The 27919-nt window shown below is 52.4% G+C and overlaps 2 protein-coding genes across 4 annotated transcripts in view; one reads left to right on the top strand and one right to left on the bottom strand.

Moving 5' to 3' along the window:
* The window catches only part of PTK2B (protein tyrosine kinase 2 beta), a 108297-nt gene extending 102608 nt beyond the window's left edge, over positions 1–5689 (top strand). For all 3 annotated transcript variants that reach the window (XM_067531307.1, XM_067531309.1, XM_067531308.1), the window contains 6 exons: positions 991–1026; positions 1664–1691; positions 2239–2285; positions 2721–2864; positions 3628–3708; positions 4517–5689. In XM_067531307.1, the coding sequence (XP_067387408.1) occupies positions 991–1026; positions 1664–1691; positions 2239–2285; positions 2721–2864; positions 3628–3708; positions 4517–4732 (552 nt within the window). In that variant the 3' untranslated portion in view covers positions 4733–5689. The remainder of the gene's footprint in view (positions 1–990; positions 1027–1663; positions 1692–2238; positions 2286–2720; positions 2865–3627; positions 3709–4516) is intronic.
* Positions 5690–9374: 3685 nt separating this feature from the next.
* On the bottom strand, positions 9375–27639 carry CHRNA2 (cholinergic receptor nicotinic alpha 2 subunit). The gene is made up of 6 exons (XM_067531289.1): positions 27567–27639; positions 20135–20286; positions 14818–14862; positions 13911–14020; positions 11103–12168; positions 9375–9644 (listed from the first exon to the last, which is right to left on the bottom strand). The coding sequence occupies exons 1-6, from the start codon at positions 27637–27639 to the stop codon at positions 9519–9521; spliced, it is 1572 nt and encodes a 523-aa protein (XP_067387390.1). The 3' UTR covers positions 9375–9518.
* Between the last annotated feature and the right edge of the window lie 280 nt (positions 27640–27919).

Raw genomic sequence — 27919 nt, 5'->3', positions numbered from 1 at the left:
TGAAAATATTGTGGAAAATGTCGTGGAAAAGTTTTTCAACCCTGCAGTAATGGAAACTATTTTGAATTTTGAAAATGCTTGGACTAGTGTTTTGATTAGCAGTAGTAGTATTTTTTAAAAGTATATGCAACGAATGCACTGACTAATGTGCAACAGTCTACATCGAATATGAACACGGAAGATTCCATGATTCGGATCTGGTTTCTCCACTGTGAAATTGGCTAACACTCTCCGCTAGGGAATATTCAGTATAGTCACTAAATGGCTAATGTGTAGTGCTGATTGGAAATGGTTTTCCTGTCCTGCGAACGCATTCAAGACTTTGAAAGTTCTTTTTCTCCTGAATTGGGACAAAAAATTGAAAGCTCCAAAAATGCTCATACATCAAAAAATCCGAAAAAAAAAATTCAGTTCGAGTTGATCAAAATGATTCATTTAGATTTCAACCATTTTTAATTAAAAAAAATATTTTTTTTTACTATAAATTAACTGAAATTTCTAAGCAAAAACTCATTTTGAACCAAAAAGAAAAGGAACTTTGTGTTTTGAAAATGTTGAAACCGGACATTTTGTCCATTTTAAAACTTTTTCCCAACAATTTTTTGAAACAGGACATTTGTCTAAGCTAACTCTTTCTCATTAAAAGTTTCATTTTACATAAATCTGCTTTTTTCGGCAATAAAAAGTTTTCAACAAAAAATTCCCTATCAGCTGTACTAATGTGTACATCTGCCTCTGCTGGGTGGCACCGGAACTGCTCGACTGTGTGTCATATGCCCTGTACTGTTAACAGCTAACGGAGATTCCCCCTTAGCTCAGGGTCCTGGGAAGATCTGAGTTCTATCCATGAAGTAGGTGTGCAGCACAATGATAACAGCTCTCAAATTCCTCGGGGGCCACATGTCTGTGTCAGTCCAAAACTATATGGTATAAAGATAATTGTTTCACAGGTTCTGTGCTATTCATATTTCTTGTTCTTCTCCATTACAGGACCCCATGATGTGTATGAACAACAATTCTCTACCGGTAAGTAACACAAAGCTAATTCTGATAGGAGCCAAACTGTCTTCCAGTTATTACCTGTCTCACTGGGTTATAGAAATACCTCCTTTAATCCCTGTTGGTAATGCACACTAAGAACCTGGGATGAAAGGTGCTTTCGGAGACTCAGGAGTGTTGATGGAAGATGGTTGTCTCATGAGTTGCACTAGATGGGATAGTTATTTGTTCCAGTGGTGAGGGCCCTAGCCTATGCCCTGGTAGATCTGCATTCATTTCTCTGCTCCGCCACTGACTTCCTGTGTGATCTTTGGCCCATGACTTAGCTTCCTGCGCCTCAATTTCCCAGCTGTACAATGGGGATAATAGCTCTTATCACATGCCAAACCATGTCTCCCTGGCCTTGGTGTTTGCATCCCTGCCCTGCTCTTGGACAGCCGTCCTCTCTCCCGGCTCGCACGTCACTGCTCAGCCAAGCTGTGTGAGTGCTGCGCCTGGCGCTAGCAGTGTTCCCAGGGGACCTGCGGGACGTTGCACACAGGTGCCTGATCCTTGCCAGGAATCGCATGATGCCAGACAGGAGCGGTGGCTCCAGCTCGCTCCCCCCTTCATTTCAGGTTTTCAGGACCGAGGTGTATTGTTGATGTTTCTCTTTTCTTTGCAGCTGTTCCCAGAGAAGGAGACCGACTATAGTGAGTGCCCATTCCAGTCTGTCCCATCCTCCTCCTGCACCGGGGTGGGGTATCTGGTGGCTGCCATTCCACCTGCACACACCAGCTCTTGTTCACACACAGTTTAATCCTTTTTTTCGAGCTGGAGGGAACTTTCTAAGTTGTTTGTCTATATAATATCCTGAGCCAGGGAGTTCTACTGGTTAACACCTGGTGGGCAAAACCAGTGTTGGGTGGCTGAACTTGTTTAAAGGTGCCTATTTATCCAGACTCTGAGCTCTTTGGAGGCGGGGAAGACGTACCCATCCAAGACGCTAGGTACTTACTCAGGCAGCTAGCCCTTCCTGTGGCTTGCGCCTCCGTGGCTACCCTCTATTTTTAGCACGCTAGGTCGATCAGAGCTATCATGGGCACGTCTCCTTGAGATGGAAGTTACACCAGGCAGCTCGAAGCGTAGACAGAGCCCGTGTGTGCCCACTGGCCTGGCTGGGGGTCTCTGAGGGCGACGGCAATGGAAATAATACACAGGCAGACCAATGATTCTTCTTTTCTTTTCCGGACGGTTCAGCCGAGTTCACAGGCCCGCCCCAGAAGCCTCCACGACTGGGTGCTCAGGTATGTGGTGATGAACGAACCGGGCTGGGTTCCCTTCATCCCGGCCTGCATCCGCCCCTTCTCTTCCACTCTGAGGCTGGGCCCAGCCCCCTACTCGCACTTAGCTACACAGGGCCCCGTGGAGAGGGGGCGGGATAGAGGGCGTGTGGTCCCTGCTCTCCACCCAGCATCCCCTTGCCCTGGGCCTGAGCCTGGAGGCCCTGCTTTGGCCCCGGAAGCGTTGGCGCTTTGGCCCAGCTGTTGGTGGATCTGCACACGCCACGCTGATGCTAACAGCTGCCCGGCCGTTAGGCGGGGGGGTCCACCCCGGGGGTGCAGAAGGGCCTGCACTGTGCACGGCTGCCGTCCTTTCTCTTCGGGGCTCCCTTCCGAAGCCTTTGGCGAGGCGCCCCCGTGGAGAGGCTGATGGCATGCCTTCTCCCGGTCTCTGGGCAGTCGTTCCAGCCGGCCCCCACTGCCAACCTGGACCGGACGGACGACACGGTGTACGGTAACGTCATGGAGCTGGTGAAGGCGGTGCTGCAGCTCAAGAACCAGATCTGCCAGCTGCCCCCAGAGGGGTACATCACTGTGGTGAAGGTAAAGAGCACCGGGTGTGGCGGGCGGGGAGGGAGGAGGTAGGCTGCCTCCTGGGAAGGCTGGCGTGGACGAAGACGGCCCAGCTTTCTATCGCAGAGTCCAGGAAGGGACCCGGGTGATCATCTGGTCCGACCCCCGGTATAACGCAGGCCAGAGAACGTCCCCACAACCACTCCTAGAGCAGAGCTTGTAGAGAAGCATCCAGTCTTGATTTAAAAATTGTGGGTGGCGGAGAATCCACCACGCCCCTCGGTAAATTGATCCGGTGGTTAATTACTCAGACTGGTACAAATGTGCACCTCATTTCCACGCCGAATTCGTCCGGTTTCCGTTTCCAGCCATTGGATCAGGTCAGACCTGTCTCTGCTCATCTTACATTTCCCAAGATGCACCTCTCCCCAGGGGTGGTCTTAACCCAGAGACTGAGAATGGCCGACGGCGTGGATCACCTCCTCTGTTCATTCCCTCTGAAGCACCTGGCATTGGCCAGGACCTGGTCACCTGGTCTTGACACAAGAGTGCGTAACATTTCCCAGCATGCACCTCTCCCCAGTGGTGGTCTTGACCCAGCAGTGGCTAAAATTTCCCAAGATGCACCTCTCCCCAGGGGTGGTCTTGACTCAAGGGGTGGGGGGGTAACATTTCCCAGAGTGCATCTCTCTGCAGCAGCCTCCTGAGCCGAGCCAGGCCCAGGTCGTTCCTGAGAACGAAGCCTTTTGCTGGAGCCGGAGCCGCCTTTCACGCTGCCTTTCCCCTTTCACAGAACGTGGGCCTGTCCCTTCGGAAGCTGATCGGCAGCGTGGACGAGATCCTGCCAGCTCTGCCCGCCTCATCGCGTACTGAGGTAGGGCTCCCGCACCCCCTGCTGCCGTGGGAAAGCCATCGTGGGTGGGACATCCCACCCCCAGCTTCCTGCCCCTATGTCCTGGGATCCAGATCCCTTCCCAGTCTTCAGGTGCAGCCCCAGCTCACTGCACCCCTCACAGAGGGGACTTTGCTTTCGCAGGAGTTGGTCTGCTTCACTCTAAGTCTAGCAGCCAGGGCAACTATACAGGCCTGGAGCTTGACTTTTTCTTAAAGAAACCACCCTCCAGCGACACTCAAAATTGCTTCAGCCGCTATTCACGAGTGCCAGGGGGCAGCTCGTCCCACATGGAGGGAGGCGGGATTTTTCTTTGTTTCAAACTTCCCTGGTAAAGCCCTAGCCAGCGCCGAACGTTGCAAAGTCATGAGTCAGGCCCCCCCCAAATCATGTGATCAGCAACAAAAAAGGGTCTCTTTTTATTGGACTGCTGGTCTCGGAGCCTCAAGGAGGCGCATTTTACAACATATTCCCCAGGGAAAAAAAAAAAAAGAAAAATGCTGACTCTTAGACAGACTTGCCCCGGCCGACATCACACGGTCTTCCTACTCCTGGCCTGGATGAAGCTGTCTTGGAAGGATTCATACCTGAATCACGCACATAAATGCGTGGGAACATAGCTGTGTAACACCATTAGCTGGCAGCAGTGGTAGGCTGTTATCCCGTATGTGGTCCGGCTACTATTGGGGGTCACGACACATAAAGGCCTCTGGTTTCAGAATGTCTTTCACGCTGTTCCTCCACCGCTGCCTCTCACCCTCCCTGCCACGTGTGTGCTTTGCGTTGGCAGATTGAGGGCACCCAGAAACTGCTGAACAAGGACCTGGGCGAGCTGATCAACAAGATGCGCCTGGCGCAGCAGAACGCCGTCACCTCGCTGAGCGAGGAGTGCAAGCGCCAGATGCTGACGGCCTCCCACACCCTGGCCGTGGACGCCAAGAACCTGCTGGACGCGGTGGACCAGGCTAAGGTCCAAGCCAACCTGGTGAAGCTCTCCCTGGAGTGAGAGAGAGAGAGAGACATGCTGCTGGTGGAGATGGGAGAGGACTCTGCTCCAGAAGGCCCGGCTTTAAATATCTCCTCCAGCCTCGATGTTCCGCCCCTCCCCGCAATCGCTCGTATCTTCTATATTGTCATGTCAATCTTCTGAGAACAGGGCGGAGACTCTCATGGCTCCTCCCCTTTAAAAGGATGCTTGTGGGGAACTCACCGTCTTCCTGTGTCCCGTAGAATGTGCTGTTGGGGATAATTCTGTACACACAAGACACTGGAGGGGTGTGGAGCGTGGTGGTGGCGGTGGGGGGTAGACGAGTGAATCCTCCAACCACCTGCCAGTCCCAGCCCAGCCAGGGAGCTTTTGATCATTCCTGCTTCCATATTACCCTCATCGGCTGAACTGACAGGAGACTGGTGAATTTCACAGGTGCAGATCTGGGCTCACGCCTTGCCTTGTTGGATTTGTAGGCATGGGGAGACGAGGGTGTTTGGCTATTGGTCGCTGAGACCCGGGTGTTAGACACCCGGGGGCTCTGGAAATGTTCCACTGGGCCGTGAAGAGACTGTTTATTTTCTTGTACATTGTATAGAAGAGTTTATTTAATGACCGTGCGTGCTCTGTGTGCCTCTCCTGAACCTAGTCCCTGATCCCCCTCCCCGTCTGCAGCTGGAATGCACCGAATCCCAGAGCATGGACAGTGCTGACCGGGGATCTCGATCCTGAGAATTGCAGCCTTGTTCAGGAGTTTAAAAACACAAACCAACCCGGAGGACGGTATTTCTGATCTTTGCTTCTCTGTATGATTCTGTGTGTGGGGGGAAAAAAGAAAGAACAACAAAGCGACAACAACGACAAAGAAAATCTTTCTATTTGGTTTGTGGTTGAATTCAAATTGTACGGTTTCGGCGTTGCTATTAGTTCCCCTGACGCTGTTTATTCTGGTTGAGATAAAAGATGTACAAAGTTTGATGGTGCCTTTGCTTTTCTGTGACAGTTGAGTTCAGGACTTTACGCAGGATCCCTTGTGTTCCCCCCTCTTCCTCTCAGATGGCCCCTGCTGGCTGTGAAAGCTCTTGACGCAAGATGAAGGGTATTCTCTGTGGGCAGGCATCAAAGGCCCCTGGAGCATGAGGGTTAGCTGAAGCTCTAGGGTCAGCCGGGGCTGGACATCTCCCCTAAACCAGGTTTTCTTGCGATGTTTCCCCTGCATCCTGCACTCGCTCAAGCTGGCCATACTGTGAGGACAGGCCCAGTGAGAACATGATGTCCAAGGGCTCGTGAAAATGGAGAATCTTCAGTAACCAAATCGGTTCTGTTTCTCTCTCAGGTCTAAATGGGAGGCCAGTTAACGCCACTGCAGGGTCTTGTAGTGACATCACTGGGAAACGTTTTGTTTTACACACACGCACAGCCACACCCTCGGTCCTGTCCACACACACTTCTCCACAGAGCCATTCACACACTCCTGTACACCCATCCACTCCCCCCCAGACTTACAAACCTATACACACATTCAAACCCACGTACCCTTCTCTTTTCCAGCTCACTATTCTGCTCCTGTGCACAGGCTCTGTTTTCCAATCATGCTGAGTTCTGTTCCATTAATTCGAATTGTCCCAGATGAAAATGGCCTTAGTCCAGCGCCTCCCAAACATTTTCCCTGCGTGACCCCATTTTCAGATGTGTTGTTTCCCACAACCCCAGACAGCACTGAAGTGGCCATTTAAAAATGGTGGCCTCTCTGCAGTGTGAGCTCACACGCACTTGTACGTGCAAGGTCAAAACGGCGTCCTCTGGACCGCGTGACCTCACACACATACGGTGCGTGCGACGTCATGCTGAGCAAAATAGCCCTCCGTGCGATGTGGCCTCGTGCACACGGTGCGTGCGAGCTCACGCTGTGCGGGGGAGGCCGTTCTGTAAAACGGCGTCTTCTGCACGCTCAGGTTTGCTGCGAACCCATCTGCTGATGGAGCCACCCCACTTGGGGTCACAACCCACAGTTTGGGAACCGCCGCCTCAGTCGCTTCTCCTCCCTCGGCCAGCCTCCAGCGTGATCCAGCCTGGCAACAAGAGAGGTGTGTCTCGGCAAACTTGACTTTAGACATACAGGGCGGGGCTGGATCAACTGAAGCCAAAACAGTCATGCTAGAATGAGGGGGAAGAGGCGTGTTTCTGGGTGAATATCCAACCTCCCTGGAAGATACCTACTATCTGTGGGGTACGCCAGGGAGGTCACCTTGCTGTGAGAGAAGCAGAGATTCGTGAGGCCTGAAGACGATTATTATTTATTATTTGTATCACTTTAGCATGTAGGAGCCCCAGTCACGGGCCAGGACCCCAGTGTGCTAGGTGCTGTCCAAACACCGGACACCTCGTTGCAGCTCTTGCATAACGGGCGGGTCAGTATTTGCCAACCCTCAAGCGTTCCAAAATCCTACCAAAGCCCCCAAAACCCTGAGATTGGTTTAACAATCGTGAGATTTTTTTTCAAAGCTAATCCATGTGGGGGTTTCTTTTTCTTTGCCTTCAGGTTGCACTAGCTTCACAATTTCAAGTTCTGCAGGAGGACTGGAAACTTCCTTTAGTTTTGGAAAGAAAAGCTGGGCCTCTCCTACAAGCTCTTGTGTCTAGCCGTGGCTGGAGATGAAGTGGAACGCCAAATACCTCAATAACTAGCAGCCCTGCGGGAGGCTGTAGAATCTCACCCAATCGTTCCTGCACCCAGCCCATATCTGACAGTTGAGCTAGACTGTAGCTATCTGTAAAACCCCCTGCAAAAACAGACATCCAAATTTAAGGTCCTGTTTATACACCCACAACCAGGCCTTCCCAAGGAGTTGAAGCTTGGACTTTCAGCATTGCAGACCAGAATCATACCAATGGGTCACCATGCTAACGCCCGTCTGGTGATCATCCCTTCAAAAGAGAAACTGGCCCCTGGGCAGAGTCATAGACATGAATCCTACTTCCACCGGGTGCATTTGCCCCAACACATGTCAGTCAATGGCCCTTCCAGCTGCAAAAATAAGACCAGAGACGCTTTCTCTGCTTTTCCTCTGGCCTTTCAAAAAGGCAGGAAATGATGTCCCCTTTCCCTCCTGTGTTACTGGGCATCAGGGGACCGTTCTGAACAGCGCTGTGGGAGAAGTGGTTTGAGCCAGGTAGAACTTTAGTTTGACTTTAAATAGAAGTTGGCTGGCTCGATTGGGGGACGTGAGACGCAAGATGCCCAGGGTCTAAGCTCAACTCTGATGCTACCTGGTTGGGCAGCTAGGCTGGGTCAGTAAAGACCTGAGTGTGAGTCGGGGCTCTGGCAAAAGCCTTCCTGTGTAATGCTAGTGAATTACCACCCTCCCTGCGCGCCTCAGTTTCCCCCCTCTCAAAAATGGCAATCAAGCCTGTTGGGTTTGTTATCAGAATTAATGAATGTCCGCGGCAAGGCCGGTTGAAAACGGGGAGCATTTTCCATGGGGAAACGTCAAATGACATTTAAATTGTTCGTTTCGTTTGAAAGATTTCCCAGGCTTTTTTGATGAAATGAATCAAAATGAAAGATTTTTGGGAAGGTTTTAATAGAAAAACTTTTGGTCGTCCCCCCCCCCACCACCCCCTTCCCTCTGCCTGGAAGAAGGGCACGTGAAAAGCAAATAAACACATTTTGGACATGAAAATGCTGTGATTAGTTTCATCAACATTTTTTGAACATTCCCCCCCCCACACACACACACACAAAATGTTTGTTTGCTTTGAAAAGAGCTTTCAACCAGCTCGCATCTGCAAAGGGCGCTCCCGGCAGAGCGCAGATGAAAGTGGTAACTAGCTCTTGGACCAGCTCTGAGTACAGGCGTGAATTTCACCCTGGGCTAGCTGGCTGGCGAAGGGGGTGGGCTAGAGCCTGGTGCTCCTTTCACTGCAGCTGGGATCCTTTGCAGTGAGGACACAGGCTTAACCACTCCAGTGCTGATAGTCTCCAGTGCCTTCCCACAATCCCCCTCTCCACGTGCCCGGATGGATGAGTTCTCCCGCAGCTCCAGGGGGGAAATCGTAGAGCGGCTCACCCGACGGCAGCGCAAAGAACCACAGGATACGCCCCCAGAAGTTCTGGCCCCACGCCCGGAGCGCAGCGCTAGTGAGGACGCAGGGAGGCTGCTTGTGCCCCGGCTAGGCTGACCCACAGGCCCATCACCCGAATTAACTCCGCAGTGAAGACTGATGCTGGGGGGAACCTCCCTAGCTAAACGCGTGGGCTGCTAGAGATAAGGCTTCCTGGGTACAGGGGGAATCTATACCACAGCCTGCCCTGGGGGGATAAGGTGTGCAGCCCGGGAGACCTTGTCATCAAAGCCAGGTGAGCAAAGCGTTCCCACACAGGGCCATCTCCAGGGCTGCACCTGCCACCTTGCCAGGTAGCTCCGGGCATGTCCATTTCCAATGCAGCGCACCCTGCGTGGCTCCGTTCTGGGTCGTTTAGTTCTAAGCAGCTTCTGCCACTCGAGGAAAAAAACCCTGTCGGGGTGTCACTGTAGGGCTTCCCCCCCCCACCTTTTGTGTTAGTAGAAACCAGATGCTGGTGAGCATCTACACAGAGTGAGCTGCGCCCAGCTGACGCGTGCCTTCGGAACTGGTGCGAACTGGGATGAGCCGGAGTTCAAATGTTCAACAACGTTCCTCCAGTGGGGACAGGCCCCAGGTGGCGCCCCAGAGCCAGCAGGCAGAGTGGGCTAGTTTGGCTCCTCCCCAGCCCTGGGCGCAAGTTGGGGAGCAGTGCCCCCTCCAGAGCAGGGCACAGACCCTATATCATCCCGGCCAAGAAAGGAGGGAGGAAGAGGCCGACGGTGCCCAGCAAACAGACGATGATAAACATCCAGAGGAATATCCGGTCTATCACCATAGCGACGTACTTCCAGTCCTCCTTCACCTGCAGGCAGACAAGAGACAGAGTGAGGTGGGGGGGGGGAGAGCAATGTGGGGGTCACGGGAGGCCCCAGCAGCCTGGCGGAGAGGCTGTTGTATTGTGACAGAGAGGTCGGCCTGCAGCTGGACTCGGGTGCAGGGCTGGGCAGGAAATGGGTTTTCCATCCCATACGAATTTTTGAGATTTCGCCCTTTTTTCCTCCAATCTCAAGTCATCTCTCTCTCTCTCTCTCACACACACACACACACACACAAAATGTCAAAAGCTTTCACAAATGAACTAAAAAAAAAAACCCTAAAGCCCAAATCTGGTTCTGGGTGATCAAAACTTGATTTCAATTTTTAGTCCTTTTTTTTTAATCTCCATTTCCTCACTTTTCTAAATGAAAAGTTGTTTCGACCTAAGACTTTCCTGTTTGAAAATGTCAAAATGGGACATTTGGACAGGCCTGAAACTTTCTCCCCCCCCAGTTCTTTGTGTCGGGAGCTTTGTCTAAACCCACCCTGCCACAGGAACAGCTTCAGTTTCGATGAATGGGCATTTTTGAGGGGCTGGGCCGGGGTGGGAGAAATGGTTCGTTGAAAAATTCCCGATCAGCTCCACTCGGCAGACGTTCAATTCCTGCCCCTACCATGGGCATTTTGGGCAAGTCCCTGTGGGTAAAATGGGGCTAACAACCTCCCCTCCGTCTTAGGAGAGGCTCCGTCCGTCGATGGGTGTGAGGTCTCCAGCCTACGCTGACGGCAGCTGGGTGAGCACCGAGACGAAGAGACTTGACCATCCTCCCCTGGCCAGGCGGCTGTTCAGTGGCAAAGAAAACCAGCTCTGAGGGGGCAACTGAGCCTTACATCTGCCCACCCGGCTGGAAATGCAGGTGCAGTGATTGAGGCCCTACAGACCTGGTCTAGCCAGGCCACCTGTAGTTTTCATTCGTCACTGAGCAGACCCAGGCCAACAAAGGCAACTCAGGGTCTCTCAGGACGCAGTGACGCCGAGGGGCGTGAACGGCGTTCCAGCTGTGGCCCCGTCGCTCCGGCTGGCGGCTGAGTGCAGACGCTTCTTCTGACCTGGACTAGCTCCCCCCACACCCCTCCAGGGGCATTCTGGCCTCAATGGATGAATTTGGCCCATTGGCGTTTGACCAGCGGCTCTTTTCCCGCACAGACCTCTCTCGCTGACCTAGGAACAGTTCATTCGTTGTTAGCCCCACCTCTTCCCACCTCTCCCCTGAGCTCCGGCAACAAGACGACCGACCACCAGGTCACGGAACAGCCGCAAACGGCGACTGCAGGTGAACGCGGTGCTTTGAGGCAGGGAACTAGACTGACTCCTACCCGCTCGCCTCACACGGGCCCTGGAATAGCCATCAGCTGGGCCAGACTCCACCTGAGGGCGAGAGGTGGGGAGAAAGGCCCAAAGTCCCCCGGCCAACCCTCCCTAGCCAGCGGGGTGCAGACTCACCGAGAAATCCGCGTCCTCGGCCCGCAGGTGGTCTGCGATGTAGAGCACCCCCTCCAAGGCTTTCAGGACCCTGGGGGACAGCGGCAGGCCGGGATCCGACACCACGTTGTCCCCTTTGGCAGGTGGCCGCTGTACCCAGGCCCCCAGCCCTCTGTCCAGGTGGCAGCTGCAGCTGTGGTGGTGCGGGAGGCTGTGTTTGGGGGAGCCTGTCTGGAGGGGCACGCGTCCGGGGGGCATCCTCTCCTCTTCCTCGTCCTCCTCCCACCGCTCGTCGACATTCGTTTCCAGCCAGCCCCTGGACGTGCTGAGCCTGGCCCCCGGCGAGTCGTACTGCCCGGTCAGCCCCTCCACGGAGGCCAGCACCGGGGGCCGCTGCATGAAGATCCAGCGGGGGATGAAGCCCAGGAAGACGGCGCGCACCCAGCGGGGCATCTCATGGGTGCTGGGCGAGCGGTGGTGGACGTTGAGGACGAAGACGGTGATGACGATGGAGAGGGTGACGAAGATCATGGTGAAGAGGAGGTACTCGCCGATCAGGGGGATGACCAGCGAGGTGGAGGGGATGATCTCCGTGATCAGCAGCAGGAAGACGGTGAGGGAGAGCAGGACGGAGATGCAGAGGGTGATCTTCTCCCCGCAGTCGGAGGGCAGGTAGAAGACCAGCACGGTCAGGCAGGAGATGAGCAGGCAGGGAATGATGAGGTTGATGGTGTAGAAAAGGGGCAAGCGCCGGATGATGAAGCAGTAGGTGATGTCCGGGTAGATCTCCGCGCAGCAGTCGTACTTCTTGGTGTTGTAGGTGCCCACGGCGTTGACGATGGCCCACTCCCCGCTCTCCCAGTAGTCCTTCAGGTCCACGTGGCGCTCCATGCGCTCCAGGTCGATCTTGGCCTTGTCGTACGTCCAGGAGCCAAACTTCATCTTGCAGTTCTGCTCGTCGAAGGGGAAGAAGGTCACGTCGATGCTGCACGAGCTCTTGTAGATGGCCGGCGGCACCCACTTCACCCTGCCGCTGGAGAAGAGGTGGGCTTTGGTCATGTGGGTCACGGCGAACTCCCCGTCGGCGCTGAAGGAGAGAGGAGCGGGGGTCAGAGTGGCGAGAGCCTTGCAGAAAGTGTGCGCGGGGGGGAAACGGGGGCAAGACCAAATCACCCAAAAGCAGTAAAGGGGAAAACGACGGGTTTGTGATTAGCTCTGCTCTGGGACGCAAATCATAGCAGAGCAGGGGTAGCAGGGACTTCAGGAGACATCTAGTCCCACCCCCTGCTCAAAGCAGGACCAACCCCAACTAAATCAACCCAGCCAGGGCTTTGTCAAGCCACAGCTTAAAAACCTCTAAGGATGGCGATTCCACCACCTCCCTAGGTAACCCATTCCAGTGTTTCACCAACCTCCTAGGGAAAAGGATTTTCCTAATATCCAACCTAGACCTTCCCCACTGCAACTTGAGACCGTTGCTCCTTGTTCTGTCATCTGCCACCACTGAGAACAGCCTAGCTCCATCCTCCCTGGAACTCCCTTTCAGGTAGTTAAAGGCTGCTATCAAATCCCCCCTCATTCTTCTCTTCTGCAGACTGAACAAGCCTAGCTCCTTCTGCCTCTCCTCATAAGTCTTGTGCTCCAGCCCCCTCATCATTTTTGTTGCCCTCCGCTGGACTCTCCCCAATTTGTCCACATCCTTTTTGTAGTGGGGGGCCCAAAACTGGACACAATACTCCAAATGCGGCCTCACCAATGCCAAATAGCGGGGAATAATCACTTCCTGCGATCTGCTGGCAATGCTCCTACTAATGCAGCCCAATATGCCGTTAGCTTTCTTGGCAATAAGGGCACACTGATGACTCATATCCAGCTTCTTGTTCACTGTGAACCCCAGGTCCTTTTCTGCAGAATTGCTGCCTAGATCAAAAGATCTTGGTTTGCGTTCCTGGCCCTATTACAGCCTCCCTTTGCAAACCATTCCACACAACCAACCCCAGTGCATCCCTTATGTTCCAGGCGTGAGGGATAAAGTGGTGCCTGGCCCTGAATTTCACCCCTAACTCTTTGGGGTCACAGTTTCCCCATCTGCGAAATGGGGGTATCGGCTCCTTCGGAGGAGCTCAGGTGTGTGATGAAGGCCGGGGGGGGGGGGGTGAGTACCGAGCTGGGTAGAAATAGAGGGGCTCAGGGACCCAATGCACCCCCATGGCAGATGCTCCGACATGGTGGTGGTGAGCATGGGTAGATGGGCAGATCAGGCTGCCCCAGGACAGCAGAGCAGATCAGCTCTGGCTGGGTCTCAGAATGTCTCTGCAGCTGAGCGCAGCGCCAAGGGCATGAAACTCAGCAAACTCCTGGTCAGGCCTGGGTCCCGGCTGGGAGGTGAAGCTCCCATCTGTCAAGGCAGGTGGTCGCTGAATAACGTGTTTTTTAGTTACCGAGAAGCACCAGAAGATGGCAGCAAGACCCAAATTTCAACTGGAAGCAGGAGAAGGAAGATGCTGAGGTTAGCGTAGGGCCCTGCGTGGCGGAAATACTGGGCTGTACTGAATGGGAAGGGGACCCATTGCGCAGGCTGCGGGACATGGACAGACCCTATGGTTTGCTCTGGTTCTCTGTTGCCAGGCACCTGATTCGGCTCCCAGTTACACTAGTGTAAACCTATTGGTTTTAATGGAGTGAGTCCTGATTTGCATGGGTGCAACTGCAAATGGAATCAGAACCAGGGTCTCCAAAAAGCCTGGCCTCCTCGGTGGCAGACGCGGAATGGACGGCTGCCAGCCCTTTGCTTTCCAAGGCGACCCGCGCGGCTCCCTCGCCACCTACTTGTTATACAGCACGATGTCGGGGATCCAGATCATCTCGGAGGGCACGCGGATGGAGGTGACGTTGTCGAAGTCCGCCGGATCCCAGCGCAGCTTGTAGTCGCTCCACTCCTGGGGGAGCAAAGTGCAAGAAAGGGTCGTGCTGGGCGGGCAGCCCCGCTAGAGCTGGGGATCCAGCTTTCAGAGGGAGCCGGTGCAACACGGAGAGGTACAGTCCCCTCTTGTCACAAGCTCACCCCGGGTCCCCTGTAGGGACTGAGCCCCGGCTGTTTAGCTCCAGAAGCCGGGGTCCCTCTCGTATGAACTAACATGGTCCGGGGGGGGTCACTGCTCTGCTTAAAGAGATGCCTCCTGAGCCACTTTTCTCTTTTAAAACACATCTTAATTAGGCACATTGGTAAAGTGCCCATCACTGCCACGTCTGGGAGCTGGTGGAAATCCAGTGGTGGTGAAAGGGCGCGGGCCGCGGTCCCGCCGAGTACCGGCCTCGCCATATAGGGCAGGGATAGCCAAAGCTGTGCCATCATCAGCTCCCGACAGGCTGTCCCCAAAACATGCTTTGAACCCGGCCCTGGCCCTGTTCACATAGTCTGAGCAACTGTGTGATGGGAACCGCTACCAGCCACTTCTCACCTGGGCTAGGTTTGAACCATGTCCACATGGGTGAATGCACCAGGCACCACTGCCAAGCCCCGGGGGCAGCCTCTCTCTTGGCTTTTACCCAGATCAAGGGAGAGGAGGCTGAAATCGAGCACCCAAGGCTCTTCTCGGAAGGTTTCCGGGCCCCAGAGGTGCTGCCAGACGAGAGCCTCCAGGGTGGGCTGGGCGTCTCTGCACCAAACTCCTAACCTCGCCCCTTACGAACCGCACCTCCCAGCTCAGCAGCCCGCTGGCTAACGAGCCCTCACCTGCTTCAGCCAGACATTTGTGGTCATCATTTGGTTCTTCTCGTCCTGGGTGGGGCCCGGTGGGGGGCAGGGAAAGGAGAGAAGAGGAGAGTTTGTTTGATCCTGATGGAGAAAACCAACATCAGACCTGAAACCAGCGGCTTCCACTGGGCCAGTTCAATGCAAGATCCAGCTGTTACCCTTCCCTGCTTGCTCCCCAGCTCAGGGACTGGGAGAACAAGTGCCAGCTGTGGAGAGAGGTTTTAGCTCCTTCAGGTGTGAGGCCACTAGATGGCAGTGACATGCCGTTAGTCCTTGCAAAGCGTGGGCATTGCATGAGAACGGCCTTACGTGGTCAGCCCAGTGGTCCAGCTACCCAGTGTCCTGTCTCCCAAGAGTGGCCAGTGCCAGGTGCTACAAAGGGAAAGAACAGAACAGGGCAACTGTCGAACGATCCGTCCCCTGTCGTCCACTCCCAGCTGGTGGCAGTCTGAAGCTCGGGACACCCAGAGCAGGGGGTCGCAGCCCTGACCATCTTGGCTAACAGCCATTGATGGACCTGTCCTCCATGAACTTAGCTAGTTCGTTTTTGAACCCCATTATAGTTTTGGCCTTCACAACAACCCCTGCCGCTGATTCCCCAGGCTGTCCAGGCGCTGTGTGAAGAAATACTTTGCTATGTTTGTTTTAAACCTGCTGCCTGTTAATTTCATTGCGTGACTCCTGGTTCTCATGTTATGTGAACGTCCTTATTCACTTTCTCCACACAAGTCATGATTTTAAAGCACTCTGTCACATCCCCCTTTCGGTCATCTCTTATCCAAGCTGAGAGGTCCTAGTCTCTTTAATCTCTCCTCACAAGGAAGCTGTTCCATACCCCTAAGCGTTTTTGTTGTCCTTCTCTGCACCTTTTCCAATTCCAATATATCTTTTTTGAGATGGGGTGACCAGAGCTGCAGGCAGTATTCAAGGGGTGGGCGTACCACGGATTATATTGTGGCATTTGATATTTTCTGTCTCATTATCTGTCCCTTTCCTAATGATTCCCAGCATGCTGTTAGCTTTTTTGACTGCCGCTGCACATTGAGTGGATGTTTTCAGCGAACTATCCACACTGACTCCAAGATCTTTCTGGGGTGGTGACGGCTAATTTAGACCCCATCATTTTATAGGTGTAGTTGGGATTATGTTTTCCAATTTGCATTACTTTGTATTTGTCACCATTGAATTTCATCTGCCATTTTGATGCCCAAGCGCCCAATTTTGTGAGATTCCTTTGTAACTCTTCGTCATCTGCGTTGGACTTAGCTATCGTGAGTAATTTTGAATCATCTGAAAATTTTGCCGCCTCGCTGTTTACCCCTTTTTCCAGGAGTAAATAGTGTTCAAACAGAGTGGTGATGAATGTGAGACAGATAGATAGACAGATAGACAGACAGACAGATAGATAGATAGATAGATAGATCCTGGGGCGACTATTAGACAGACTTCCTAGTGTAAGTGCTTAGAGCAAAGTGAGAGGCCTTCAAATGCTTCAGCGAAAGAAGGGAACAGCTTCCAAAAGCAGCGACTAGAAGCTGAGAAGCCGGTTGTGCTGTTACAAACCTGAGCTCCTGACCCGTGGTGTTTCTTGGGGTATGTACACACTGAGAGCAGCAAATTCACCACCATCAGATGGATCTATCCGGATCGACTGAGCGGAAGTGAAGACCTACCTGCTCCATCGATCCGAAAGTTAATTCAATTAAACCACCTCCTCAAAAGGCGTAGCGCTGCGTCGATGGGAACGCGTTTCTCGTCAGCGCAGCGCGGTGGAGCCGGCGCACTAAAGGGAAGTTACGAAGCCGACGGGAATTACGCAGCTGCTTTGCGTAGCTTGTGTAACGCCCGTGGACTGCCTCCGAATTTCCGGGTAAGTGTAGACCAGGCCTTGGAAAGATTGCATGGCATTTTATGGAAGAAGAATGGTGTTAGCCCCCGTATGCTGGAATCCCCCTGCACTGTCCGTGTCACATCAGTTCCTGGTGGTTTCCGAGGGATCATCCTCGTGTGCAGAATTTGTCACAGTTATACTAAGAATAATTTCTTTCCCTGTGTCTCTAACCGCCCCTGAGACTCTCACCGCACGGAGGGTTTTAAAAGCAGAACAGATTTTGTTTTCACTCTTCCTGCTGTTCTTTTTTGGCTGCGGTTTCTTTGGATTCCCTTAGGAGCGGCTGAAAGCCCGTTAAATGGAAGTTGAAGCTAGACTAATTCAGGCACAAGTTTTAATTAACCGCAGAAACAATTTATCAAAGGCTGGGGTGGATCCTCCATTGCTGGCAATTTTAAAATCAAGATTGGATGTTTGTCTAATGAACTGCTCTACGTCTCTCACAGCCATTGAATTCACATTCATTTCATTAAACGTTGACCTTTCATTGACATTCATTCAATCACAGCCCAATGAATTCAGAGACTCCCTCTGTCCTGTGTTCTGCTGGAGGGCGGATAAAATGACCAGAGCGGTCTTTTTTGGCCTTAAACATCTGTTAATCTGATTACACAGGATTCACTTTCTGCTCCACTTCTGGGGTGGAACGCCACAGCTGTTTAACAGCGCACAGCAACGCCAGACAGCAGTTCAGGACAGGGAGTAAAGACAAATACCACAAGCAGCTGGAACCGCAGGGGCAGTTTAGTTAAGTGGAATATAATGACCCACGTTGGAATTTGGCCAGGGCCTGGGCTGCCGGCTCCTGTCCTGTGAACACTAAATCAGCCGTAATGAGCCAAGGTTGGCATGTGGTGGTTGAGAACTGAGATCTTGGCTGGAAGATGGAATAGAGGATATAAATAAACCCAGCCCAACGCATTTTATCTTTGTCAGCGTGTTTTCCTGACACTCCTTTTATAGACAAATGGCAACACTTTGTCCATTTAGTGCCCATCTTCAAGAAAGGGAGGAAAGAAGATCCAGGGAACTACAGACCGGTCAGCCTCACCTCAATCCCTGGAAAAAGCATGGAGCAGGTCCTCAAGGAATCCATTTTAAGGCACTTTGGAAGAGAGGAAGGTGATCAGGAACAGTCAACACGGATTCACCCAGGGCAAGTCATGTCTGACCAACCTGATTGCTTTCTATGAAGAGGTGACTGGCTCTGTGGATGTAGGGAAGGCGGTGGACGTGATATACCTTGACTTTAGCAAAGCTTTTGATACGGTCTCTCACAGTATTCTTATCAGCAAGTTAAAGAAGTATGGGTTGGATGAATGGACTATAAAATGGATAGAGAACTGGCTAGATCATTGGGCTCAATGGGTAGTGATCAATGTCTCCATGTCTAGCTGGCAGCCGGTCACAAGCGGAGTGCCCCAGGGGTCGGTCCTGGGGCCGGTATCGTTCAACATCTTCATTAATGATCTGGAAGATGGGGTGGATTGCACCCTCAGCAAGTTTGCAGATGACACTAAGCTGGGGGGAGTGGTAGATACCCTGGAAGGTAGGGATAGGATACAGAAGGACCTAAACAAACTGGAGGATTGGGCCAAAAGAAATCTGATGAGGTTCAACAAAGACAAGTGCAGAGTTCTGCACCTAGGATGGAAGAATCCCATGCACAGCTACAGACTGGGGACTGTCGGGGCAGCAGTTCTGCAGAAAAGGACCTGGGGTTACAGTGGATAAGAAGCTGGATATGAGTCAGCAGTGTGCCCTGGTTGCCAAGAAGTCTAATGGCATATTGGGCTGCATTAGGAGGGGCATTGCCAGCAGGTCACGGGAAGTGATTATTCCCCTCTATTCGGCATTGGTGAGGCCGCATTTGGAGTATTGTGTCCAGTTTTGGGCCCCCCACTACAAAAAAGATGTGGAGAAGTTGGAGAGAGTCCAGCGGAGGGCAACCAAAATGATGAGGGGGCTGGAGCACAAGACGTATGAGGAGAGGCTGAAGGAACTAGGCTTGTTTAGTCTGCAAAAGAGAAGAATGAGGCGGGTTTTGATAGCGGCCTTTAACTACCTGAAAGGGGGTCCCAGAGAGGATGGGGCTAGGCTGTTCTCGGTGGTGGCAGGTGACAGAACAAGGAGCAACGGTCTCAAGTTGCAGGGGGGAGGTCTAGGTTGGACATTAGGAAAGTTTTTCACTAGGAGGGTGGTGAAGCACTGGAATGGGTTACCTAGGGAGGTGGTGGAATCTCCATCTTTAGAGGTTTTTAAGCTGAGGCTTGACACAGCCCTGGCTGGGATGATATAGCTGAGGTTAGTCCTGCTTTGAGCAGGGGGTTGGACTAGATACCTCCTGAGCTCCCTGCCAACTCTAATATTCTATGATTCTATGAATTACTGCCATTACATTTCACGTACTTCAAGGAGCGGCCTAGCTCCTGTTTCAGCTTGCGTCAGCCAGCGTTGACTAGCCGTGCAAAACCTCCCTGGTTAAGCTCTTTTATCTTCGCGTCCAGAAAGCGCGTGGGGGAAATTCCGCAGTGAACAGATCAACGGTCCCGCTAGTTCAGTTTCGTGTCTCCAGCTGCGGCCAGGTCTAGAGACTTTATTATTACTCAATATTGATCCAGAGAAGCACTGAGAGGCCTGGAGCCCTTTGTGCTGGGTCCTTCATGGAGAGAGAGAGATTCTCCCCCTGAGTGATTTCTATGCAGCTGTGAGCATCAGAGCCCAGGGCGACAGAGGCAGGCTCATGGGTCTCACAGTCGGGTGCTAAAATAGCTGTGTAGACATGTGGCTCGGGCTAGATCCCGAGCCATGAAGCCCACCCGCATCCTAGACCTCGGAGCCTGAACTCCCACCCTAACCTGAATGTCTATGCAGCTATTTTCAGCACTGGAGTGCAAGTCCCATAAGCCTGGGTCTGTCAACCCGGCTCTGAGACTCACGGCCGAGGGCTGCCGTTCGCTGTGCAGACGCATCCAAAGGTTTACACCCTGCACAGCCAAGGCAGACACCGGGAGTGTCATTCCCTCATTCCACAGCTGGGGAAGTGAGGCACAAAGGGGTGAAGTAACTTGCCCAAAGCCACACGGTGAGTCTATGGCAGATCAAGAAAAAGAAGCCGATGCTCCTTAAATGCTTTAACCACAAGGCGATCCTTCCTCTTAGGGTACAGCTGAAAGGATAAAAGCTCTTAAAGCCCTTAAATATGCAATATACTACCTGAGGAGGGGGGGAGGGGAGTTCCTTCCTGACCCCAGCTGGTGCTGCACATGTGCCCTGAAACACGAGGGCTAATGCAGCTTTGCTGGGCTTAAGGTGCCAGCTGTAGCCGCAGGTGCTCAAATAAATGTCCCAGCCTTCTGTGGAGGGTTTAGGAAGAGGAAGGAGAGTCCGGCTTCGCACACATACCACGTCGATCAGCTGAGCAATGGATAGCCCAAATCTGACGATGACGACATCGGAGATGTTGGGGACGGGACGGGACCACCTGTTGTAGCTGGTGAACAGGTACTTGAAGAGGCGCTCCTCGGCGTGGATGTGAGTCCGGTCCTGGATGGACACTGCACCGAAGGGAGACAAAAAAAGCCATAAGGAAGAGCTAGTTTGCGTTCTTCTCTGACCACTTCCTATAATGCCGTATTAATTTAGTCAGCCTATATAGGCCAAAGGTGTTAATAGGACCCTGTCACTGTCCAGCATTAAATGAGATTAGGGGTTTGGTGTGCAGAGGTTTCATCCTGCTTAGCTCCACGGCAAACACACCATTAAAAATCTGTTTCACCTTTTATTAAAGTCACAGAAAAGAAAAAGCAACAGTTAACATATTTGGAATGTAAAGTGTTAAATGGGGCTTTCGTCTTCCCAGCATCCCATGTTCCCTGCAACTGGAGAGAGGTTTTTGAAGGAAAGACGCCCTTGTCTGACAGTCTCTTAGAGGGTATCACAGATGTCTTTGGGGACAAGAGAAGTTAGTTGAGATGGGCTGCAGCTGCTGTTCTTGCTGGTGTCAAAGTCCAATCCCATTTCCTAGAAGGCAGAACAAGACAAGCGCACACAAGAGGGGAAAGAAAAGAACAGCGAAGACTGAAAATGCAGCTTCGTCCTGGGTGTTGACTTTCACTTGCAGGCTCACCTCAGGAACAGCCCGGAAGCACGCAGTTTTATCAGCTGCTCCGATACCTGGCAGCTTGGGGCAGTTGGGGCATTGCTTTTAGCTGCCTCTGTCTGGTCCCAGGCTTACAGCAGAGTTGCAAAATCTGCAGGCCCAGCTGGCTGAGCCAGACTTGTACTAGACAGAAGGAAAAAGGAGAGAGAGAGGAAAGAAAAGAAATAAGTGTGGAGGGGATGTGTGGCAGTCTCACATCCTAGGCTGGTGGGGTTTGGGATTTAGCCAGAGCCGGGGGAGGTGGCGATGTCATCTGGGTCCCTCTCTCTGGCCTGGCCTGGTCAGGGCATCTCTCAGGATTCAGATGAAGAAGGGCCAGGGTCTCAGGAGACGGCAGGGGTGACAGGCAGGATGGTTAGGCTCATCCCAGGAGCCAATTTAAGGACTCACAAAGGGAGTGGTGGACCCAATTGCCCAACCCCTCGTTATTTTGTCCACCAATTAGGCCTCGCTCCTGACACACAGATTTTGGTTCGTTGATTTTCGGTTTCATGCTTTTCATGCATGAATGCGAAGGTGGTCGGGACCGTGGGAGGAAGTGATCAGGATCTGATGGAATTCAAGATCCTACAGGACACGAGAGCAGCAAAAGAAGCAGAAAGGCGGATTTCAACCAACCCAGGGAAATAGCAGGCAAAGTCCCAGGGAAAGACCAATTAGGAAGACAAGGAGTCGAGGGGGCTGGCAGTTCCTAAAAGATGTAATACTGGAGGCTCGACATCAAGCTATTCCAACGCAGAGGAAAGATAAGAAGAGCCACCGGAGGCCAATGTGGCTTCACCAGGAGCTTTTTAGCAATCTAAAAACCAAAAGGGATTTGTATGGAAAAAATATGGGCATGTCGCCGAGGAAATATACATGGGAATAGCGCGAGCATGTAGGGACAAAACCAGGAAAGCCAGGGCAAGGAATGTTAGAGACAAAAGATCAGAGACAGCGTGGGGCTGCTGCTGGGTGGAAAAGGTGAGCTGGTAGCAGAAGATGATAGGAAGCTGGAGCTGCTCAATGCCTACTTTGCTTCAGTCGTCTCACAAAAAATAACATGTGGCCGGACGACTAACGAAGTTACCACGGACAAAAAAGGGGAAGCGATGCAGATCGGGAGTAGTAAAGAACACGTCAGAGATCTTCCGACCAATTTGCATGAATTCAAAACAGCGGGGCCAGATGCTATCATCCCAGGGGACTGGAGGAATTAGATGAAAAAAGTCTCAGAGCCACTGGCAATAATATTTACAAACTTACAGATGACAGGATAGTCCTGGAAGTCTGGAGAAGGGCTAATGTAGTGCCCATCTTTAAAAGGGAGAAAAGGAGGAGTCAGGGAACTACAGACCAGTCAGCCTGACTTTGATACCTTTGGGAAGCTACGATAGCAATGCATAAAATATTCAATTTGTGAATACCTGGAGGATGAAGGGGTGATCGCTAGAAGCCGGCATGGATCGACAAAGATCAAATCATGCCAATTTCCTTCTTTGACCGGGTAACTGGCTTGGTGGAGAGGGGGAATGCAGTAATATACCTGGACGTCAGCAAGGCTTTTGAGACAGTCCCACATGACGTTCTGATAAGTCAGCTGGAGAAATGCGGGCTTGGTGGGATTGCCATTAAATGGACACATAATTGGGTAAACAACTGCAAGAAAGAGTAACTCTTAATGGAATGATGTTGGATTGAAGGGAGATCTCAAGTAGGGTTCCATAGGGATCTGTTCTGGACCCGGAATTGTGTAATAGCTTTATTAATGATCTGGATGTAGGAACAGAGAGCAAACTGATCAAATTTGCAGATGACACAAAGCAAGAGGGGGTTGCCAACACTTTGGAGGGTAGAGCTAAAATTCAGAGGGATTTTGATACATTGGAGAACTGGGCTATAGCCAACAAAATGAAATTCAACCACGACAAATGGAAGAAAAACCAAATGCACAAACACAAACACAAACGGGGGATCACTGGCTTGGCAGCAGGCGAGCTGAGAAGGATCTGGGAGTTATGGTGCATCGCAACCACAACATGAGCAATGTGATGCTGTTACAAAAAAAGCATATGCGACGTTGGGTTTCATTAACCGAGGCATAGCATGCAAGTCATGGGAGATGATATTACCACTCTACTCGGCTCTGGTTAGGCCTCAGCTGGAGGACTGTGTCCAGTTTTGATCACCAGTGCATAGAAAGGAGGTAGCAGAGGACAATGCTGCTAGTCATTGGAATCCTTTGGGGCTGAGATGCTGGGGAAATTCTGGCAAAATACGGTCATGGCCTGCAGAGGTCCCTTTTTTCACTGTGTCAAGTCCTTCTTCAGATTCCTCAGTACTGACAGCGGAGGATTCTCCTCCGGGAATTGATGCAAGTGTCCCGTAGAGTTGTTGATACCTTTCTCTTCTCATGTGTTTATCGAGTGGTCCTTTGTGTTCTTCACTTGTTTGGTAGCTACCAAGTTGGCCAGATTCCTGGAGGCCGATACTCTGTGGGATTAGCAGCCCCAACGCGTCCCCGTAGTGTCCAGGCTCGATGGCTTGAACGTGTAAAATCAAGGTTTTGTATGCAGTCAAGCCAGCGCTAGTGTTGTGCTGTGTCAAGGGAGCGTAGCATGGCTTTTGCGGGGTAAGAGCTCCCGGGCTGGTTGTATTGTCAGAGCAACTCCTGCGTCTCTCTTGGCCAGCAAGGAGCGTGCTTTTTCCGAAAACCTCAGGACCGTTTTTCTTTCCTGCTGCTTTCAGGAGCCCTACGAACCGTTGGTAGCACTCCGGTCTCGCTGGAATCCTTGCGACTGGTTTCTCAACACTCTGCTTGTAGGCATCCCAGTCAGCTGTAGCAGAATTTCATTGTGGTGCCTCTTTCGGTAAAAGCACAGGAATTTCAGCGCCTGCGTAGATCATTCTGGGCCTGTGCTGGCTATTCAGAAATGCTGGTAGTACGTCACATGATGCGATCAGAGTGTTTCCACGTTTGTCTTGAGACACGAATGGTAGGTCTGGATTGTACCCATGGTGCTAGCGACTTGAATGGAGTGTTCATCGTTGTTTTAGTTCGTAAATTAATTGCAAGTCTTGAGCAGATATCCAGTCCATGAGGTCTTCGCCATCGGTGTTATTTGTTTTGTTCCCCCACATAGTGTGGAGATTATTAAATCGCCTGTGTAGATGCATAGAATGGGATGCTAGGTAGCGTTGGTTTCGGCCATCTTGCACTAGGGGCTTTATAGACGTTGGTGATGTAGAGCTCCTCTACTTCGATGGTTGCGGTAAATGAGGCCTCTCCTTCAGCTGATGGAATCACATTCAAATCTGGGACGGTGCCTTGATGTATATTGCCAAGCCATATTTCGGATGACGGTGGCTGGTCATTAGGTTGCATCAGTAGATACGGTGATGCCTCGCCTGTTGGTCGTTGCTAATGCGGGTCTCTTGCAACGTAAGGATGTCGATGTCGATGTCGTGAGTCGTCAGCAGGCTGGTGTTTCTCTCCCTGGCCCTTCTGCCCGCATAGCTTCCAGCTGAGCAGCCAGGCTTGTTTGCTTCTGTCTCTAAAGGGCATGTGCCTGTGGAAATAACATGGCGACTCATCGCCACAATCAGATCTGCCTGTGCGAGGTGAGGAGAAGGGGCAGCTACCCCTGTCCTTGCTCAGAAGGGAAGATCAGTTTGGGCCCCCACTGCAGGAAGGATGTGGACAAGTTGGAGAGAGTCCAGCGGAGGGCAACAAAAATGATGAGGGGGCTGGAGCACAGGACTTATGAGGAGAGGCTGAGGGAACTAGGCTTGTTTAGTCTACAGAAGAGAAGAGTGAGGGGGGATTTGATAGCAGCCTTTAACTACCTGAAAGGGGGTTGCAGGGAGGATGGGGCTAGGCTGTTCTCAGTGGTGGCAGATGACAGAACAAGGAGCAATGGTCTCAAGTTGCAGTGGGGGAGGTCTAGGTTGGACATTAGGAAAAGCCTTTTCCCTAGGAGGGTGGTGAAGCACTGGAATGGGTTACTAGGGAGGTGGTGGAATCTCCATCCTTAGAGGTTTTTAAGGCCTGGATTGACAAAGTCCTGGCTGGGATGATTTAGTTGGGGTTGATTGTGCTTTGAGCAGGGGGTGGGACTAGATACCTCCTGAGGTCCCTGCCACCCCTCATCTTCTAGGATTCTATGATCAGTGTCAGGGGAGAGCTGGCGTTGTGGAGTCTCTGTGCATAGCATGTGTGCGAGTGTGTGTCTGTCTGTCCATCCCACTGCTCTTTTCAGGGTGAAATTCATCCCTGGGCCCAGGCGTGAGACATCACGTTAGTCCTGCTGAGCACTAACGGTGATGTGCAGGGTGCTGGCAGGATGCAGGCGGTTGCCCCATCTGGCTAGCAGCTGTGAGAGCTTCTTGTATTGCACCAGCAACATGTGCCCCTGTGGGAATTCTGCAGCCGTCCTATGGCTCCAAATGCACCAGTGGCAGAAATCCAACTTCAGTAAACATGGAAGGACCCTTCGGAGGATGGGGAAGGGAGTGCAGGCTCCATCCCACCCTCCCTATCTCCGCTGAGATTGCAGCCAGGGGAGCCCATTTAGGTCCAGTTGCGGTGATGCTTTTCGTTATTGAGCACCCAGAAGCTGGACTGAGTCACACCAAACTCGTTTCATGCTCAGGCGTCACCAGGTGGTTCCGACGTTCAGTCGCTCCTAACTTCAGAGCACGTGGAGATGGAAGGTTGCTGGTTTCTCTCTTGGCAGGCGGCCTGGGGGGGCCTTTAGGGTGTGAAGGTCAGTCAGGCTTTGCTTTTTAAAGAGCAATAAATCTTGACAACTGTACTGCGTCTCAAAGTTGACTGTATTCAGTCACTTGGGGGGATTCAGGGTAAGAGAAGTTGAGGTGGGATTTGGGGGACGGGGGAAACCATGTATGTGTTGCCCAGTAGCTAGGGCATCAGGGGACCCAAGTTCAGCCCTTCACTCACCATAGGCCCCTTTTGTCTTGCTGTGCCTCAGTTCCCCCATCTGGCGTTAATGATACTTTGTTAAGTCCTTGGAGGTCTACGGACGAAAAGTGCTAAGAATTCAGCTGAGTCACAGCCAATCCCCAGCGTCCTTGTCAACCACCCCCAAAGGCTGCTGACAACGTAGCCGAAGAGAACACGGCTTGACAGCGTCCCGTCATGTCACGTGCGGAGCCTTCACAGGCGGGGACGCTTTCGCGGCGCATTGCAAACAGGCGCAATCCAACCCAACGGGGTAAACATCCAACAGGACGTGCGGAGATGTAGCTCCCCCCATCTCCCGTAGCTCGGCACAGGGGTGGGGGCCAGCCCTGCCTAGATGGGTTTGAGCCACAGAGGCTGCCATGAAGATGATTGCAATGAACAGTCTGAATAAGCAGATGGCTGTTCAAAGGGCAGCTTTAAAGCTGCCGCCAGCTGCCAGCCTTTGAACATCTTGCATCAGGCTTCTGACAAAACCATGAGAATTTTAAAGAGAAATAAATGGGGGGTTCATTTTATTGATCTTCTGGGCCTTCCAGTCACACTCAGCTCACGTTCTCAAGCTTTTCTCTGCGAACACAAGGGCTAGAAACTTGCTATTTTTAAAACAAAAGCTGAGAGTCCCAAGTAGTCACCTGAATCCAGGAGCTCGGGCTTTACGTAAAACGTAAAATATCATGAGGCTCATGATGAAACCAGGCGAGGGCGCAACACCGTGATAGCCGCTCCCGTTGGGTGAGGGCCACCCCTGGGGAGTTGTGTCTGTTACATTAGCAGGAAAGGACTGCAGGACAGCGATCTTTATTAGCATGCTGAGGGGTCGGTGGTGCGTGCTGGAGCTATTAGCATTTACAGACAAGCGGCCTGGTCCCCCTGGCCTGTATTTAAGCATCTCTGATGCCAGACTCAGGGAGGTCCCTCCTGAAAGCTGACCCTCTCTCTCCAGTTGCGTTATTCATCCTACAGAGCCGTGGGCTGTGTGCTCTGCATGGAGCTGAATTTCACTGTTACTGAGAAACACAGGCCAGGGAGAGAGCATCACCCTGGTATTCATTGGTTCCAAGGCCAGAAGGGACCATTGTGATGATCCAGGTTGACCTCTGGTATGACGCAGGCCAGAGACCTCCCCCCCCTCAGTGACTGATACACATAACAACCTACTACAGCTGTTAGCTGAAGGAGTTACCCCTTTAACTCGAGTGAAAGATGCTCAGACTTTTGTTATTGACGGTCTTGAGTTCGAACGCTGCTGATAGCCCAACTGGCAGAGGTGACGCATGTGGGGGGCAACTGGGGTCACATCCCTCCCCCCCTCCCCCCCCCCCCGGATTTCTGCCAGGGTTTGCCAGCTGGGCCCCCTCCCCCTGCGACAGCTCCTGGAACTAGTGAGCTGCAAGCTGCAGTGACAGGAGAGGCAGCAAGAAAGAGCTGGGAGCTGCAGAGAGGGGCCGCTGAGGGCATGGGCGGGGGAGGAAACCTTTAAATTGGGCCCCCCACGATCAACAGGTGCCAGTCACCTCTGCCAGCTGGGAAGCTTGTTATATGTGGCATTTAAACAGCAGTTTTAAATTTTCCAAGCATTTCACAGGTGGGGGAATAGGCTCAGAGAAGTTAAACAACAGCCCCGGGATTGGAACCCGGGCATTCCTGGCTCCCAGGCCGATGGTCCAACCACGGGCTTTTGTCAAATCTCATGAGTCACAGAAGCCCCTTACCTGATGGGAGCATGATGACGCACCACACAATAACCTTCCTAAGAAGTAGGACGCCGTAGGCGAATTGATCCATGTTCGGAGAGGCCGGCGCCACGGCTTCCCCCCTGGTCCCTGGACGCTGATCTTCCCGAAGGCAGTACGCCCGTGCGCAGCAGCTTTCATTTGCAAAGTCTCCGCCAGGGGGCAAAAGAGAGCGGGGTGTGACTCTGGGTGGACGGCGGCAGCAGACGGCTCCCCAGAGCGTTAAAAAGCAGCGAGCCGGTGTCCGTTAGCAAGGATGCGGGGAGCTGCCGAGGCAGTGGCGGGGAAAGCAGCTGGGATAACCCAGGAGCTGTCTGTATTGCTGGAAGTGC

The sequence above is a fragment of the Emydura macquarii genome, unplaced genomic scaffold, assembly GCF_026122565.2.
Source record: "Emydura macquarii macquarii isolate MOO-44397 ecotype Brisbane River unplaced genomic scaffold, CSIRO-AGI_Emac_v2 contig_3134, whole genome shotgun sequence".
Classification (NCBI taxonomy): domain Eukaryota; kingdom Metazoa; phylum Chordata; order Testudines; family Chelidae; genus Emydura; species Emydura macquarii.
The sequence above is the reverse complement of the archived record's forward strand: the minus strand, read 5'-3'. Positions and strand labels throughout refer to the sequence as shown.

Coding starts and splice junctions, on each gene's coding strand:
- CHRNA2 (XM_067531289.1), bottom strand. CDS start 27,639: ATGGATCAATTCGCCTACGGCGTCCTACTTCTTAGGAAGGTTATTGTG. Junction 20,287..27,566: donor CGTCATCATGCTCCCATCAG/GTAAGGGGCTTC, acceptor CCTTCGGTGCAG/TGTCCATCCAGGACCGGACT. Junction 14,863..20,134: donor TTGCTCAGCTGATCGACGTG/GTATGTGTGCGA, acceptor GGCCCCACCCAG/GACGAGAAGAACCAAATGAT.